Source organism: Salvelinus alpinus, chromosome 3 (assembly GCF_045679555.1).
Source record: "Salvelinus alpinus chromosome 3, SLU_Salpinus.1, whole genome shotgun sequence".
NCBI lineage: Eukaryota > Metazoa > Chordata > Actinopteri > Salmoniformes > Salmonidae > Salvelinus > Salvelinus alpinus.
In genome coordinates, this window is record NC_092088.1 from 66091519 (window position 1) to 66110744 (window position 19226).

Consider the following 19226-nt stretch of genomic DNA (forward strand, 5'->3'; position numbering starts at 1 on the left):
CTGAATCAGAGAGATGCGCTGTAGTTAGAGTATCCAACTATCTTATGTGTTGATCTCTAAAATGCTTCAATAGAAGGGAGGAGTTTGGAAGACATACAAATAACTATGATATACTGGCTAACTCAGGAATACATGAGTTGTTAGCAATACTACAGAGGCGATGCATGCAGAGTTCCTATATATTCCATTCGGTGCCTGTGTAGTCCTCAAAACCACAGAGCCTAGAAATACATTAATTCTCGGTGCTCAGTCTGTCCTCCAAAATGTAGTTAAAGACGGGTAATCATTCAGTGATGCACCGGTCAGGGACAATAAGAGAGATCTGTAGACTTTCAAACAAAGGCATTTTATGGTAGTAAGTTGGTTAAATCTATCATTGCTACTCACCTATGTGGTGATTAGTGTAGTTAGTTATATGTTAGGCCACTGTGTTCTTGGGGACCTTCAATGCTGGAGAAAAGTTTTGGTACCCTTCCCCAGATCTGTGCCTCGACACAATCCTGTCTAGGAGCTCTACAGACAATTCCTTCGACCTCATGGCTTGGTTTTTGCTCTGACATGTACTGTCAACTGTGGGACCTTAAATAGACAGTGTGCCTTTCCAAATCATGTCCAATCCATTGAATTTGCCACAGGTGGACTCCAATCAAGTTGTAGAAACATCTCAAGGATGATCAATTGAAACCGGATGCACCTGAGCTCAATTTCGAGTCTCATAGCAAAGGGTCTGAATACTTATGTTAATAAGGTATTTCTGTTTATTTTTAATACATTTGCAAAAATGTCTAAACCTGTTTTCGCTTTGTCATTATGGGGTATTGTGTGTAGATTGATGAGGGGGGAAAACAATTTAATCCATTTGAGACTTTAATGTAACAATGTGGAAAAATACAAAGGGTCTGAATACTTTCTGAATGCATCAGTCATCTAAGGAATCACAACTTTTCAAGGAAATTAATAAATCCACAATAAGATCATGTCAACTGCAGATGTCTACCTCTATCAAGGAACAGTGTTATGATCAGGTATTATAATACTACTTAGTTAAGTGTAAAAACCTCTGTAGGATATTTAAAATCCTTTTCCTGCAGTTGCATAACCAAAGCGCCCTCTAGTGGCCTCATGGATGGAATATTAATATTTTAAATCATTTCATAATTAATAAAATAAATATAAACGTCCGAAAAGCCTGTGTTTCTACGTCAAACGGTTTTGTAATAGATGCTGTTTTGAACATGTGCATCTGCACAGGTGAGTTGAAAGCAGACAAGGAGACCTATCTTTTCACAGCAGACCTATAAACACCACCAGGGTTACCACTATGCCCTGTGACTCTCCAGAGAGTGGAGAGAACAGGAGACAGACGTGTGGCTGACAGTCTGGGTCCTAATGGATTGCTCTCTATATGAATCACAACACACCTGGCTTTGGGCAAGATAACTCTAATCAGCCACAGGTCAGACCTGGCTGCAAGTCAGATACTTCTCCACTTCGGTATCTCTGCCTTCAAGCCCTCTATAGCTTGTATGTTCCTGCCTAACTATAGTTCTTCCAGCCATTTAGACACAACAAAGCAAAGCAGTCCCTACCTAAGCAAGGGTTTGGACTGCACTGACAACCATGCCATTTCTCATTAATGTACATTATGATATTTGAGGGGTAATGTGGAATGGACAGTTTTTCAGGAGGATGTTTTGCTGACGTGAAATACATTACTTTTTCACATGATTGAGCATGAACAATGGCTCAAATTATGTGCTCAGTGAATCTATTCCAGTACCTTCTTAAAAAAGATAAATGTTTTCCATACTGTGTCTCGATTTCATTAAGCAAGACACATTTATTTTAATGAATGTCTACCTCTATCAAGGAACAGTGTTATGATCAGGTATTTTAATACTACTTAGGTAAGTGTAAAAACCTCTGTAGGGATATTTAAAATCCCTTTCCTGCAGTAGAATAACCAGTGAAATGCTTACTTACAAGCTCTTAACTACTTTGAAATAATAGTATACACCTCACACACATGGTTCTGTTTTTTTTTTTAAAGAAGACACCTGTACCATGTCAGATATAGAGTTGAAATGCATTCAGTTTTGAGTTTGCGTCCCAATATTACACTTTATATACATCACAGACGACTGAAATATTACAAAACCGTTTGACATAGAAACACAGGATTTTCTGAGGTTTATATTTGTTTTATTAATTATGAAAAATATGAATATTCCATCCATGAGGGAGCCTGTTATATTCGGCGCATGTGACAAATACAATTTGATTTGTTTGACTACCAAGAAACACTCTGTGTGACCCTGATTTAGCCCACTGCATTAAAAGGTTAAGGAATGCAGTAATATGGATACACTACTACCAACCTTGCATTTCATAGAAGTTCATTTATTGTATGACTTGAACATAAATGTAAGGTTCTGATATACTGTATGAAATATCTGCATTAGACATATCATAAGCTTATACCTGCAGGCTAAGGTTCAGATCTACTACTGTATTCAGACAGTTATTAATTTTCAGCTCCATGGGGACCAGTGCTGTGTGAGAGGTTTACATAATCTGCTTGAAAGATCACTCGAAATTAGCTAATTTCATTGTGCTAATTGGCTTTTTTATTGTTCTGTAATAATATAGATATGTTCCTTTCAGTGGCGGTTGGTGCCATTTAAGAGGATGGAGGACGATAATTGTTTTTATGAGCATGGCCTTATTTCTATTACAGCATATTGGATGACTGTCATTCATATTCCGTTCACTCAGTTCAATGTAATATCAATAGGTTTAGGCTACTACATAATACTCAAATTTTCCCTATTCCCATCATGAGGTTACTACAACCTTACCTATAAATGAAAGTTTACAACGTAGGTGCACACAGGTCGAGAGGAAGATTTGAGGTGACAGTGACACATGGACAGACAGTGACACATTCTATACTGCCTTGCCCACTCTTGCCTGCATCTAGCTGATAGAGGGTGTAATGTAATCATTAGTCCAACAGTTGCAAACGAGAGTTTCTATTGGACAAATTCAGGTATGTTTATCCCCGTTTGCTTCCGTTTTAAGAAATGTTTTTCAACAGAATCAGCTGAATGAATGCACCCCTGATCACAAGCAAACAGTTCACTTTCATAGCCACATACTAAACAGCTTGTGTGTTCCTTCTCTCATCTACACGCTCTCCTCCTCGCCCTTTTCCTTCGTTTGTGAACTTCAATGTTCACCACATCAGCTGTCTGTTGACCAGGTGAAAAAACCTTTCCAAGCCAACCCGTCATACCATAACCGTTAAACACATCGTTGTCACCATTTTAGCTAAAGTAACGTCCTAGTCAACATAGCTAATAGAACTAACGCGTTAGTAAACCCGCTACAATCATGCAGTACAGTGTAGTAAGCAGTTTAGCAGTTACACCGACGGGCCCTGGTGGCAATACATTTGTGAAACCAAAAGCTTACCTTGACTTGGAAGAGTTCCAGTGTTGGATAGTGATATCCAACTAGCTAACATAGCATCCCTCTGTTTGAGCCAAGTGTTTGAGTCGGCTAAACTAGCTACCTGCATTTGCTAGCTGTGAAAGTGAGAAGAAAAAAAACGAAATATAGCTATCTCTCTCTCCCTCTCTCTTGTTCCTCCTTCCCTTTAGAAGAAATGAATTTGTTCAAAACTTTACAGCTATGATCTTTTTCTCTCTGAGTCAACTACTCACCACATTTTATGCACTGCAGTGCTAGCTAGCTGTAGCTTATGCTTTCAGTACTAGATTCATTTTCTGATCCTTTGATTGGGTGGACAACATGTCAGTTCATGCTGCAAGAGCTCTGATAGGTTGGAGGATACCCACCGGAAGTTGTCATAATTACTGTGTAAGTCTATGACAGGGGGTGAGAACCATGAGCCTTCTAGGTTTTGTATGGAAGTTAATGTACTCAGAGGAGGACGGAAGCTAGCTGTCCTCCAACAACACAATAGTGGTACCCTACAGAGTGCTGTTGGGGCTACAGTGGACCTTCATTGCAAAACAGTGTAATTTAGTAAATTACACTGAACAAAATATAAATGCAACATGTAAAGTGTTGGTACCATGTTTCATGAGCTGAAATAAAAGATCCCAGAAATGTTCCATATGCTAATGTGGATCCGAATAAACCGAAAGGTTGCTAGTTGGAATCCCCGAGCCGACTAGGTGAAAACTATGTCTATGCCCTTGAGCAAGGCACTCAACCCTAATTGTGCCAGGGTCGCTGTTGATAATGCCAGGCCCTGGCCATGACCCCACTCGGAAGGAGTCTCAGGGAAAAGTGTGCAAAAACAAAATCTGTATTAATACACACTTGTACATGTGAAATAGGAAAAATATAAGCACACACCAAATTATTATTATTATTATTATGGACTGTACTTGCCTTATGTGATGTGCTCAATATGTCAATGTAAGTAGTTAGAACCTACTGGTGTTGTACAGAACTATGAGGAAATATTTGCATGATTACTCCCACCTTCCATCTGTGTTCTCAGAGTGGGATCATGTCCAGTACAATTATGTTCAGTCCATATGACTGCTATACAAACTGAAGTGATGACGGAATTTTTTTTCACACCCTGTGAATCTAAAATAAAGAAATTGCCTATAGACATGTCTTATACATCTTGAACAGATTCTAAGGACATTATTGCAACTAGGAAAATGTACTTTAATGGGGGAACAGCTCTGTATCATGAATCCCAGTCAGATATAAGATGGTTCAATCCTTTCCAGGTAAATTACTGTATGGAAAGCGGGTATGTCAAGAAAGACACGGTAAAGCTTTTTGAATGAAATCCTTTCTGATGTTTGTTTTGAGAAACAGACCGCAACACTTTTGCTGTACGGTTGCTCCAAAGGGGAACATTTTTAGTTGCTTATATCCACTAAAGCATGCACTTTGAAGTCTTGACATTATCATTGCAAAGTAGGGTGTTGACTTTTTAAAGTGGGTTTACATGTCAAATCCTGACATTCTTTTGAAGTCACACCAATATGGAATATATTCACAGCAGTGACTCTTCAAAGATATGAAAGATTGGTTTTGAGCCCTTTATTACCTTTGTCAGACAGTACTCCATGAAATTCCAATCTAAAGTATGTCTTTGGCTTTTTCTAGGTATGATATTTTGTGCAATTACCACCTTTGTGGATGACTCGTTATCTCGTTATTTGTAGTATTTCAAAGATATTAACATATGGACAGATTCTCGTAGAATCACTCAGATGTTTCTGTTTTTTATTTGCAAATATAAAACCCACCAGGGTGTAAATTTATTTGTCACGCTTCGTAGACAACAGGTGTAGACTAACCATGAAATGCTTTTTACGGGTCCTTTTCCAACAATGCAGAGTTAAAGATAATAAATACAATAAAATAGAAATAGTGACAGTGAATAACAAACAAAAATAAGGAGTAAAATAAGATGGCCATATATAGGGAGTAGAAAATAACATGCTATATACAGGGAGTACCAGTACCGAGTTGATATGCAGGGGTATGAGGTAATTGAGGTAGCTATGTACTGAGCATGTAGGTAAGGATAAAATAAGTATCGGCAGCGTGTGTTTGGGTGTCAGTGTAAGTATGTGTGACTGTGTGGGTAGAGTCCAGTATGTGTAGAGTCCAGTGTGTGTGTCCATAGTCAGTGCAAGAGAGTTCGTTTTTAAAAAAGGGTCAATGCAGGTAGTCCGGGTAGCCAGTTGATTAGCTATTTAGCAGTCTTGTTTAGGAATTTAAAACCCACCAGGGTGTAATAAATTGCAGTCTGTCCCACAGAAGGCCAGAGACAGAAATAATTCATGCCTTGTGTTGTCCAAAGGAATGAGGTATTATGGAAATGTTCACATTTACTGAAGATTCACCACATACAGTGTATGCAGGCCTTTTAACGACTATACAAGTACTGCTCTGCTTTAAACAAACAACTGTAGAGGCTTCTGGAAAATAGTGACACATTTTCACAGGATTTGGTGAAAATATCATTATCCTTAACTTACAGGTGTATGAAAAGTTGTTTATGCCCCCTGACAACGTCTGGTGTCCTGTCCTCCCCATAGCCTCTGGATCAGGCTTAGATCAGACGGTGACCTGGTGAGTCTGGGACTGGGTCATTGCTAATTATAAGCTTGTTATTCTTAGAGGCATTGTCCCCTTTGTGAGAACAGAAGCAAGCGTCCCTATAGGGCTGGTAACAACTGTTACCACTGTTTGATTGTACTGGTACAAGTGCAATCTATTCCCAACAGTCCCTGACATAAACTATGTCTGGATGTTCATATACTGTAAGCATGCTCTGATGAATGTGGAACATTTGAGTGTGAAAAAAAATCTGATCCACTGCAATGGGTATTTCTCACCTCACTCACTACCTCTAAGCTGCACATGCAGAAGGAGAAAATATGTTCTATCTGAAGGTTTCAGTGTGGCTCTGTATGCAACATCAGATTTGTACATTTGTACAAAGCATTGGCTTAGGTACCACTTTAACCAGTTACAGCGATACTTTCACTGTATTGTAGGCCTAATACATCATTGCATAAACTAGCTAAGTGTGTGCATAATTTCATTAACAATCTCTACACAGTAAACCTATTCAAAGTTGTTTATGCATTTGTAGCTGCGCTGTGACGACCCTCTACGGCCTAATGGAGTTCTCCTCATAATGGCTCCCATATTGATTAACTAATGTACATTATATAATGAGCTACTCCTAAGAGGTCAAGTTAGGATTCTTAGTGCACACTATCAAGATGAATTGTACATTTCAATTGAGTACATGGGTTATACATTTCAAATTAGTGATTTACCAGGTTATATTACAGGCATTCTAATTTTGTAAAGGTTGTTTGCATTTTATCTTAATCATCTTCCTGGGGACAGTTCGAAATTTACTGGGGTGTGTGGGGGGGGGGGTCAAAAAAGGGGGAGGGTTGTCTAACTTTATTTATTTTTGCTTTGGGGGCGGTTGTGTTTCTTTTTATTGGGCACCGTGGAGGGTAGTGCGTTTTTTCCCAGGTTAACATTCGCTCATTTGCAGGGTTTACTCTATATAATTTCTTACATCCTAGCCAAATTTCCTCGTGCTTGCATGCACCTCCCGATAGCAAGGTGTATTGGTACTTCCCTTATGCACTACACTTTTCCAGACGCCAACTTTTACTATACCACAGGTCAATATAGTTTACCAGTCTAAGTATCTATCCTGCCCCTCTGTCCACCATTCTTAGTGACAATAGTGGTAGGTGGATCATTTGTCCAGATCTGCAATAGGCTAACTACCAATCATACCACACATAAAAGCATTCAAAGCTGCATCAATGTTCAATATGAATCCACAAGAACAAATAAGAATAGTTTGATAGGTAGCGGGGAGGCCAGGTGCACCTTGTGCATGAAAGAACAATCAAGACATGAGACGTTCAGCTCAAAAAGCTCCCCTATTGATCTTGTTTAGGGACAATATAATTATCCTACCTAGACTAGCCAACAACACCATAATACTATGAATAATAGCATTATTATTTTCAAGTGAGAACATGTTTTTACTTTAGGCTGCAGTGAAATGTCATTTGAATATTGGCGCAAAAGCTCTGTGATTCTAATGTTTAATTCCATTTGGATCAATTGTGGGTCTACTCTCGACAGTTTACAAGGGTTAGAAACGCAGAGTAGCAGGCCAGTCTGACTGTATTTTTACTTCTGATACTGAGATGTGCTTCCTGTTGCAGATCATTATTCTCCCAAGTCGTCCTACAATAATGTGACCACATATGTTCCCGGCAGACCCAGTTATTCAGGAAAGCTTAACGTGCGCTCTGCCTCCTCCAATCTGGGCAGCTATTCCTCGCACACCTAGAACCTAACGCTTCAATATAGCCTAAATAGTTGTCATATAACTTTTAAAATGTATTACCTTTTATATGTAGCATAAACACAACCAGTCACAATATTTTAATATGATTAGGCTACTGCAAAAGTCTGATGTAGGCATGGGCACGTTCATCCAAAATATAATTTCAGCATCCTCAAAATGGCTTGACATTAACCAGGTTTCCATCCAACCTTTATGTGAGTAACGTACATGTCAGATATTTTTTTTTTACAACATCATGGGAAAGCATGCAATTTCTTACAGATTAATTAAACAAATTATGATTAACTTCATAGGGTGGTGAAAGTCCACGGTGATGAGCTTGATGCTCCTTTCAATAAATATCGATGGTCTTACTCTGGTGACATGATGATCAATGCTTGACTGCCGTTTGACAATAAAAAATTATCTCGCACCTTTGTCCATAATAATCTCATCATGTAAACTATACCCGCACTGTATCTGTGCGCTGTTGACTAGAGTGCATGTGCAAATACCAGAGTGGGCACATTCACTATACCTAAGCAACATTATCAGAACCTGGGAATTTAACCGCAAAAGTGATTTTTATGCGCGCTACGTATTTACACACAGACTTTTATCTGCAACAAGTCAATTTGACGGAAAATGTGCATATTGTTTTTATACAGATTTTAGAATATTGGCATGAAAATATTTTGCCAATTGGATGGAAACCTAGCTATAGACACAGTTAAGATGCTGGCAAGTGTGCTAGTCCAGTGTCACTTTGATTATGACTGCACATCATGATTCACCAGCAGCCCCAAACATCTAAAGAATAAACTACAAATCAGCCAAAACAAGCTTGTAAGAATTGTACTTAAACTCCCCCTCATACGCATCTGAAGGTCGAGCATTTTAACCAGATAGGCTGGCTATCTGTGGAAAAAAATGTGTAGTATTAATTACACTTGGTCTGGTCTACAGAATTATCACAGACTCAGTCCCCTAGCTTCTGTCCAACTATTTTTCATTTGTTAGAGATGTCCACCAGTATAATACCATAGCCAGAGTCTCTAAAATGCACTGTTTTAAATAAGAATATGTGGTAAGAACATTTTTATATACTGGTGCTGTTGTGTGGAAACTACCACAGCAACTCAAACCCATACCAACCATAACAACTTTTTAAAAGAATGTCAAAAGCTGGTTAATGTGTGAACAGTATAACCTTTCTTTCAGGTATCTCTGTAATATGTCTGTATCCATGTAATTGTATATGTATTTATGTAAAAAATAGGACCTCAGTGGAAATAATTCCCTCACTTTATTGTACAATTAGTTGGATATATTTTATAAAATTATAAATATGGCATCAATGTTTAAAATCTGATTTCCTCTTAGCTGATCCTTGTTTGAAGCAGACACTAATCAGCCGACACTCCAACCTTAATTTATTCTGAGGTTGGGAGGATGTACATATTTGGGCTACCTGTGTAAACACAGCCTTAAAAACACCACAACATTCACCTGTGATCCATGCATCCCTAACATGCCTGAAAACAGATGAGACGTCTCATAATTTCACTGGGCTTCATACCAACATTGCATGCTGCTCTCTGAGTCTGTGTCCACCCTCCTTGATATCTACATGAGGTAGGGGTGTATCATGAACATGTGGATTAGTTGCTCTCTGTTGTCAGAGAAGGGGGAGTTCTCTACTATCAACGGTGAGAGTCCTGTTTGATTGGGCGCAAAAAGAAGAAGCTGAATGTTGGGGAGGAGGGGAGCCCTCGCTTGCTTCACATTGCATGACTGCACCGTGCTGATTCAGCAGGACAAAAGGGATAGCGGCGGGTGCTGAGGACCGTAATCGCCAGAATCACTGCTGCTTGGATGGCACTGTCAAATCAAATCAAATCGTATTGGTCACATACACGTGTTTAGCAGATGTTATTGCGGGTGTAGCGAAATGCTTGTGCATATCAAAGCATTGCGCTGTAGCAAGGACGGACGGACACTGCAGTGGTGTCAACAGTGACCAAATCGCTGGTTTTCCTGGTGGTTGTTTATCTGCCATATAGGAAGTGGATTAGAAGAGAGTGGCTGGGAGGAAACTAAATCCTTCTCTATTGTTGTGTACTGATCTGGATTTAGGTGTTGAGCAAAGGCAAACTGCCAATGCAGATCTGAAGCGGGGCACACAATGGACACGAACATGCAGAAATTTACAGTTAGGAGATGGTTTTCCATCTACCTTCAGAAGAAGTCACGGTCCAAAAATGCGAACCTCTGCAGATTAGAGGTAAGTGTATTGTTGTTTACTGCCCAACTACTTTGTGTCTGTGTGTGCCATAACGCAGAATAATTGTTTGCTAAAGGTGTGATTCAGCTGCCACTCAATGATGTTGTGGTAGGCTGTTGTGGAACCTTGTTTCGGTCTTGTTTGTTACCCGATATTAGGCTATACTTGCCAGTACAATTTCAGCATTTTGACAAGCTTTGTAGACTACCATTGCACAACATTTTCATTAAAAATCATGTTGAATTCTGTCAACCTGCTCAACTACAGCTTTATTTTTTGCTTGTAAGCAGGAATTGGGAGGATAGCATTGTGGTCAGATTTGAGAAATGGAGGGCGAGGGAGAGCTTTGTATGCGACTCTGTGTATGGAGTACAGGTGATCTATATTTTGTCCCCCTCTGGTTGTGCATTTAACATGCTGATAGAAATGAGGTACAACTGATTTAAGTTTCCCTGCATTAAAGTCCCCGGCCACTAGGAGCGCCGCCTCTGGGTGAGCGGTTTCCGGTTTCCTGTTTGCTTATTTCCTTATACAGCTGACTGAGTGCGGTCTTAGTGCCAGCATCTGTCTGTGGTGGTAAATAAAAAGCCATAAAAAATATAGGTAACTCTCTTGGCAAATAGTGTGGTCTACAGCTTATCATGAGATACACTACTTCAGGCGAGCAAAATCTAGAGACTTCCTTAGATTTTGTGCACCAGCTGTTGTTTACAAATATGCACAAACCCCCCCCCCCCCCCCCCCCCCCCCTTGTCTTACTGGAGTGTGCTGTTCTATCTAGCCGGTGCAGCATATATTCCGCAAACTGAATATCAATGTCGTCATTCAGCCATAATTCTGTGAAACATAAGATGTTACAGTTTTTGATGTCCCGTTGGTAGGATATTCTTGATCGTATCTCGTCTAATTTATTGTCCAATGATTGTACGTTGGCAAGTAATACTGACGGTAAAGGCAGATTTCCCACTCGCCATCAGCGGATCCTTATGAGGCACCCCACTCTGTGTTCTCTGTACCTGCGTCTCTTGCCATTGACAGGGATTTTGGCCTTGTCGGGTGTCTGAAGTACATCCTATACATCCTGCTTGTTGAAGAAAAAATCTTAGTCTAATCCGAGGTGAATGATCGCTGTCCTGATATCCAGAAGCTCTTTTTTGCCATAAATATGGTGGCAGAAACATTATGTACAAAATAAGTTACAAATAACGCGAGAAAAAACACATAGCACAATTGGTTAGGCGCCTGTAAAACGGCTGCCATTTCTTCCGGCACCATTTTTGAAAGCATTTAAAAGCTTACAAAAAGGGTTGTCAAACTATTCGATAATTTCTAGATTTTTTTTAACCTTTTATGTCAATGATCTAAAAACGCATTAACTCTAATTATTTTTTATATTTGCATATGTGGTAGCTTAGACCCTATTTTACATCATCTGAGGTTTTTGTGTTGTGCCCGCCATTGGTTGAGACACAACATGCTCTTGAATACAGGGTGGATGCCATGTTTTGGCTGATAAATGTACTAAAATAGGAAAACAATTTGAAATTTTAACTTTCAAATGGTACATCAAAAGTTTGAGGTCCAGACATCAGAGAATGTTGATGTGAATATCTGTTTTATATTATACTGTCAATTCTCCATAGGAAACCTATTGAAATCATAGAAATGTACTGTATATTGAAGAAAAATATAAACTCAACATGTGAAGTGTTGGTTTCACGAGCTGAAATAAAATATCCCAGACATTTTCAATACACACAAGAAGATTATTTCTCTCAAATGTTGTGCACAAATTTGTTTACGTCCCTGTTAGTGAGAATTTCTCCTTGGCCAAGATAATCCATCCACCTGACAGGTGTGGCATATCAAGAATCTGACTAAACAACATGATCATTACACAGGTGCACCTTGTGCTAGGGACAATAAAAGGCCATTCTAAAATGTGCAGTTTTGTCACACAACACAATGCCACAGATGTGTGCAATTGGCATGCTGACTGCAGAAATGTCCACCAGAGCTGTTGCCAGATAATTTTATGTCCATTTCTCTACCATAAGACACCAATGTCAATTTAGAGAATTTGGCAGTACGTCTAACCGCAGACCACATGTAACCACGCCAGCCCAGGACCTCCACATCTGGCTTCTTCACCTGCGGGATCGTCTGAGACCAATCTCCCAGACAGCTGATGAAACTGAGGAGTATTTCTGACTGTTATAAAGCCATTTTGTGGGGGAAAACCCATTCAGCCAGTCTCCCCCAATGGATGGACCTGGCTCCCAAGTGGGTGGGCCTATGCCCACCCATGGCTGCGCCCCTGCCCAGTCATGTGAAATGCATAGATTGGGGCCTAATACATTTATTTAAATTGACTGATTTCCTTATATGATCTGTAACTCTGTAAAATCATTGAAATTGTTGCATGTTGTGTTTTTTATTTTTGTTCAGTAGGTAATAGAATGGACATGACCATATAAGTTGACATTCGACGGTGGGTGGACCGGCGGCCATCTTTGTGGTAGTAATTTAGAAGTTACAATTTCAATTCAATTAAAATGTCAATGGTGGACCAGATTAATTCCAGTGGTCCTAAGAGACTGGTCCGTTCTATGAATTATGTTTCTGATTAAAATGACACCCTCCCTGTATTCAAGAGCATGTTGTGTCTCAACCGATGGCGGACACAACACAAATCTCAGATGATGTAAAATAGGGTCTAAGCTACAACGTATGCAAATATGATTTGTTTTATTTTGTTCACACGTTTTACGATAGTTGACTTTTTTTTTCTTCCATCAAGACATTTTAAATAGTTTGACAACCCTGTTGTAAGCTTTTAAATTATATCAAACTCAACCATTTATCTTTTCCAGTGATGAAGACATGGATGTCTCATGGTAGGGTGGGGTATGCAAAATGGGTCAACTTTGAGCACCTTTATCTCCTGAATGTTTGGCATTCAGGTCCAAAAAGTAACAATCTGACAACTTCTTCAATGGGCAAACAATAATGCAAAGTTGTCTTTTAAATCAAAAGGGATGCTGTGAAAAAGTCAGTGGTGTTTAGGTAAAAATACTTTAATGTACTACTGAAGTAGTTTTTTGTTATCTGTACTTTACTATTTATATTTTTTAACAACTTTTATTTTTACTTCACTACATTCCTAAACAAAATAATGTACATTTGACTTTGTACATTTTCCCTGACACCCAAAAGCAAGACAGGAAAATGGTCCAATTCGTGCACTTATCAAGACAACATCCCTGGTCATCCCTACTGCCTCTGAACTGCCGGACTCGCGAAACACACATGCTTCATTTATAAATGAAGTTTGACTGTTTTAGTGTGTCCCTGGCTATCCATAAATAAAAAAAACAAGATAATTGTTCTGTCTGCTTTGCTTAATATAAGCAATTTGAAGTGATTTTTACTTTTGATACTTAAGTACATTTTTGTAAATACATTTACTTTGATCCTTAAGTATATTTAAAACAAAATACTTTTAGACTTTTACTCAAGCACTATTTTACTGGGTGACTTTCACTTTTACTTGAGTCATTTTCTATTAACATATATTTACTTTTACTTAAGTATGACAATTGGGTACTTTTTCCACTACTGCAAAAAGTGATTGCATTCAAATGGATTTTTCCCTAAACCAGGTTTCCCCAATACCAAATACAGCTTGGGGGGTGATTTTATTTGGCCACCCAAGTTATCTGAGGAAAAACAATGTTTATATATAGTACCAATCAAATGTTTGGACACCTACTCATTAAAGGGTTTTTATTTATTTGTACTATTTTCTATATTGTAGAATAATAGTCGAGACATCAACACTATTAAATAACACATGGAATCATGTAGTAACAAAAAAAGTCTTCAACAAATCTAAATATATTTTATATTTGAGATTTTTCAAAGTAGCCACCCTTTGCCTTGATAACAGCTTTGCACACTATTGGTATTCTCTCAACCAGCTTCATGAGGTAGTCACCAGAAATGCATTTCAATTAACAGGTTTGCCTTGTTAAGTTAATTTGTGGAATTTCTTTCCTTAATGAGTTTGAGCCAATCAGTTGTGTTGTGACATGGTAGGGGTGGTATACAGGAGATAGCCCTATTTGGTAAAAGACCAAGTCCATATTATGGCAAAAACAGCTCAAAAAAGCAAAGAGAAACGACAGTCCATCATTACTTTAAGACATGAAGGTCAGTCAATCCGGAAAATTTCAAGGACTTTGAAAGTTTCTTCAAGTGCAGTTGCAAAAAGCATCAAGCGCAATGATGAAACTGGCTCTCATGAGGACCGCCACAAGAAAGGAATACCCAAAGTTACCTCTGCTGCAGAGGATAAGTTCATTAGCGTTACCAGCCTCAGAAATTGCAACCCAACTAAATGCTACAGAGTTCAAGTAACAGACACATCTCAACATCAACTGTTCAGAGGAGATTGTGTGAATCAGGCCTTCATGGTCGAATTGCTGCAAAGAAACCACTACTAAAGGACATCAATAAGAAGAAGAGACTTGCTTGGGCCAAGAAACACGAGCAATGGACATTAGACCGGTGGAAATCTGTCCTTTTGGTCGGAGTCAAAATTTGAGAGTTTTGGTTCCAGCCGCCGTGTCTTTGAGACGCGGAGTAGGTGAACGGATGAACTCTGCATTTGTGGTTCCCACCATGAAACATGGAGGAGGAGGTGTGATGGTATGCGGGTGCTTTGCTGGTGACACTGTCTGTGATTTATTTAGAATTCAATGCGCCCTTAACCAGCAGAGCTACAACAGCATTCTGCAGCGATACGCCATCCCCATCTGGTTTGCACTTAGTGGGACCATCATTTGTTTTTCAACAGGACAATGACCCAAAACACCTCCAGGCTGTATAAGGGCTATTTGACCAAGAAAGAGAGTGATGGTGCTGCATCAGATGACCTGGCTTCCACAATCACGCAACCTCAACCCAGTTGAGATGGTTTGGGATGAGTTGGACTGCAGAGTGAAGGAAAATCAGCCAACAAGTGTTCAGCATATGTGGGACCTTCTTCATGACTGTTGGAAAAGCATTCCTCGTGAAACTGGTTGAGAGAATGCCAAGAGTGTGCAAATCTGTCATCAAGGCAAAGGGTGACAACTTTGAAGAATCTCAAATATAAAATATGTTTAACACTTTTTTGGTTACTACATGATTCCATATGTGTTATTTCATAGTCTTCACTATGACTGGCACTGTAATTGGGGACCCCTGCCCTAAATGTATTCAGTACTTGGTCTTATTGCAACTGTTACTGAGATGCATTGGTGGCTGCTGAGGGAAGGACGGCTCATAATGGCTGAACGGAGCGAATGGACTGGCATCAAGCACATGGAAACCATGTTTGATGTATTTGATACAATTCCGCTCCAGCCATTACCACGAGTCCGTTCTCCCAAATTAAGGTACACATGATTAAGCATAGCCTAATGCGGGCTGGATTTGGTGTACCTAGGTCTATTTGCTCATTTGTTTATTAGGGACTATTATATTTTAAGAGATTAATAATTTGTAAGAATCCAGATTTTTTTTACGTGGCAATCATAGATTGCAATTTTTTTAAACTTTTATGTAGGCTACTTATATTGATTCTTGAAAAATACAACTTGTTTTTGCTTATTGAGCTTAGTTTAACAGTTTAACCCAATCAGAACCCAAAATATAAACTTGTTCTACTCCATTGTTTGTAAACAATCTAATTGTGAACAAACATTGTATAGCTTCAAAACATGGTTACAACTATCTTATTGATCAAATGGATGGTCAGTCCTTGCATTTATATCCCAGTCTATGAATTTGAGAGAGGTTACATTTCTCCAGCCCCATCAGTAAGCTGTTTACCCAGAGCGGTGGCCGGATGAGTGCTTTATTGTTTGAACTGCAGATTGACCCTTTCAAATTATTAATTCTTTATTAGATTTGGACTGAAAAATGTAAGCATGAAACCAAGATCTTCAACGTATTCTCTAGGCCTAGTTTTACAATTGTAAGTTTCGGGGGGAATGGGAATTGGAACAGTAGACAAACATGTCTAACCCAACCACTACACAGGTGATTGCAATCTTCACCTTTTTCTCCGCCACACTGCAAAGCTACCTGGGCATGGCGCTGTTCAGCAGCCGTGGTGCTGAATCGACGATTAGTCTTTTGTCCATTTGAAATTTCAAATTGATCGCAATGCTATCCATGGTGTTGTCCATGGTGCTGAATGTTGTGCGATGGTTAAAGGCACAAGTTATTCCCGCATGTTTGGAATGTCTTCTAAAGTGGTGGAACCACAGATATCCTATTAAATTACTATGTGTGGAACTCTGTACGATAAAAAACGATATACTACACTGAGTGCACAAAACATTAGGAACATCTGCTCTTTCCATGACAGACTGACCAGGTGAATCCAGGTGAAAGCCGTGATCCCTTATTGATGTCACTTGTTAAATCCAGTTCACTTCAGTGTACATGAAGGGGAGGAGACAGGCTAACAAAGGATTTTTAACCTTTACGGGATCGGTGTCCCTATACCTGGACGGTTGTTGCTAAAGTGCTCTGTGACTAGAATGACGTTGTAAGTAACAGCCATCTTTCCAGGACATATACATTTTTATATGTGCAGAATGCTTAAATTCTTGTTAATCTAACTGCACTGTCCAATTTTACAGTAGCTATTACAGTGAAAAAAGACCATGCCTCTTGTTTGAGGAGAGTGCACAGCAACAAACTTTTATCACAGCAACTGTTTTGATACATTCACCTCTGAAGGTAAATAATGTACTTACATTCAGTAATCTTGCTCTGATTTGTCATCCTGAGGATCCCAGACACAAAATGTAGCATAGTTTTGTTTGATAAAATCAATTTTTATTTTCAAATGTAGGAACTGACTTCTACAGTTTTCCTTTCAAATGGTATCAAGAATATGGATATCCTTGCTTCAGGTCCTGATCTACAGGCAGTTAGATTTGGGTATGTAATTATTATTATTTATTTTTTTAAAGGGTCAGATACTTTTTTGAGGTTTTAAGCCTCGAAACAATTGAGACATGGATTGTGAATGGGCAAGACAAAATATTTAAGTGTCTTTGAACGAGGTATGGTAGTAGGTGCCAGGCGCACTGGTTTGTGTCAAGAGCTGCAACGCTGCTGGGTTTTTAACACTCAACAGTTTCTCATGTATATCAAGAATGGTCCACCACCCATAGGACATCCAGCCAAATTGACACAACTGTGGGAAGCATTGGATTAAACATGGGCCAACATCCCTGTGGAACGCTTTCGACACCTTGTAGAGGCCATGCCCCGACAAATTGAGGCTGTTACCCCTCTCACAACATATTTCTCTGTATAGCATGCACCTCAATTACCTCGACTAACCTGTGCCCCCACACGTTGACCTTGTGTACCAGTACCGTCCTGTATATAGCCTTGTTACTGTTTTTTTATTGTTGCTCTTTTAATTATTTTAAATTTTTCAACAAAAAAAAAAGAATTACTATCTTTACACAATTGTTTCTTAACTGCGTTGTTGGTTAAGGGCTTGTAAAGTAAGCATTTCACTGTTGTATTCGGTGCAAATGTTTTCAGACTAGTTGGGATCTAAGTGTTAGCTAATGGTACTGTTTGTGTGAACATTGCTGGGGAGTTATAGACATGTCACTGCTTGTGACTGTTTGTCTTACAGAATGCTGTGTGCAGTTATCAGTAGAAATCACATTCACTTTGACGTCTCTTTGTAATCCTTCCTGAGTGTCTCAAAGCAAGATGTTCAGACAGACCAGCCTCTCTGAGATAATATGTAGTCATCATGTACCAAACCCCAATCCCTTCACCAGGAAACAGACATTCACATCACACACTAGACATAGGGGATTTAATATTACATGCTAGACGTAGGGGATTTAACATCACACGCTAGACGTAGGAGATTTAATATTACACGCTAGACGTAGGAGATTTAATATTGCACACTAGACGTAGGGGATTTAATATTACACGCTAGACGTAGGGGATTTAAAATTGCACGCTAGACGTAGGGGATTTAATATTGCAGCCTAGACGTAGGAGATTTAATATTGCACGCTAGACGTAGGGGATTTAGTATTGCACGCTAGACGTAGGGGATTTAGTATTGCACGCTAGACGTAGGGGATTTAGTATTGCACGCTAGACGTAGGGGATTTAATATTGCACGCTAGACGTAGGGGATTTAATATTGCACATCTGCAATACACTGAGCAATGCTAAGCATGACTAACATAATGCATACAAATTAGAGGTCGACCGATTATGATTTTTCAACGCCGATACCGATTATTGGAGGACCAAAAAAAGCCAATACCGATTAATCGGCCGACTTTTTAAAATTGTATTTATTTGTAATAATGACAATTACAACAATACTGAATGAACACTTATTTTAACTTAATATAATAGATCAATAAATCAATTTAGCCTCAAATAAATAATGAAACATGTTCAATTTGGTTTAAATAATGCAAAAACAAAGTGTTGGAGAAGAGTGCAATATGTGCCATGTAAGAAAGCTAACGTTTAAGTTCCTTGCTCAGAACATGAGAACATATGAAAGCTGGTGGTTCCTTTTAACATGAGTCTTCAATATTCCCAGGTAAGAAGTTTTAAGTTGTAGTTATTATAGGAATTATAGGACTATTTCTCTCTATACGATTTGTATTTCATATACCTTTGACTATTGGATGTTCTTATAGGCACCTTAGTATTGCCAGTGTAACAGTATAGCTTCCGTCCCTCTCCTCGCTCCTACCTGGGCTCGAACCAGGAACACATCGACAACAGCCACCCTCGAAGCAGCGTTACCCATGCAGAGCAAGGGGAACAACTACTCCAAGTCTCAGAGCGAGTGACGTTTGAAACGCTATTAGCGTGCACCCCGCTAACTAGCTAGCCATTTCACATCGGTTGCACCAGCCTAATCTCGGGAGTTGATAGGCTTGAAGTCATAAATAATGCAATGCTTGAAGCATTGCGAAGAGC

The 19226-nt window shown here is 39.2% G+C and overlaps 2 protein-coding genes across 4 annotated transcripts in view; one reads left to right on the plus strand and one right to left on the minus strand.

Moving 5' to 3' along the window:
- LOC139571137 (myomesin-2-like) overlaps positions 1-3739 on the minus strand; it is a 47348-nt gene extending 43609 nt beyond the window's left edge. The window contains exon 1 of one of the 2 annotated variants that reach the window (XM_071393729.1): positions 3475-3739. The gene's annotated coding sequence lies outside the window, so the exon portion shown is untranslated. The remainder of the gene's footprint in view (positions 1-3474) is intronic. The other variant, XM_071393731.1, reaches the window with a different exon arrangement.
- Positions 1-19226, plus strand: part of LOC139571138 (ribosomal protein S6 kinase alpha-2-like) — a 53965-nt gene that overhangs the window by 578 nt on the left and 34161 nt on the right. Inside the window, exon 1 of one of the 2 annotated variants that reach the window (XM_071393733.1) lies at positions 9536-10181. The exons of the other annotated variant lie outside the window; for it this stretch is intronic. Coding sequence (XP_071249834.1) covers positions 10083-10181 — 99 coding nt within the window. The 5' untranslated portion in view covers positions 9536-10082. Of the gene's footprint in view, positions 1-9535; positions 10182-19226 lie in introns of those variants that run through there. 2 annotated transcript variants of the gene reach the window in all.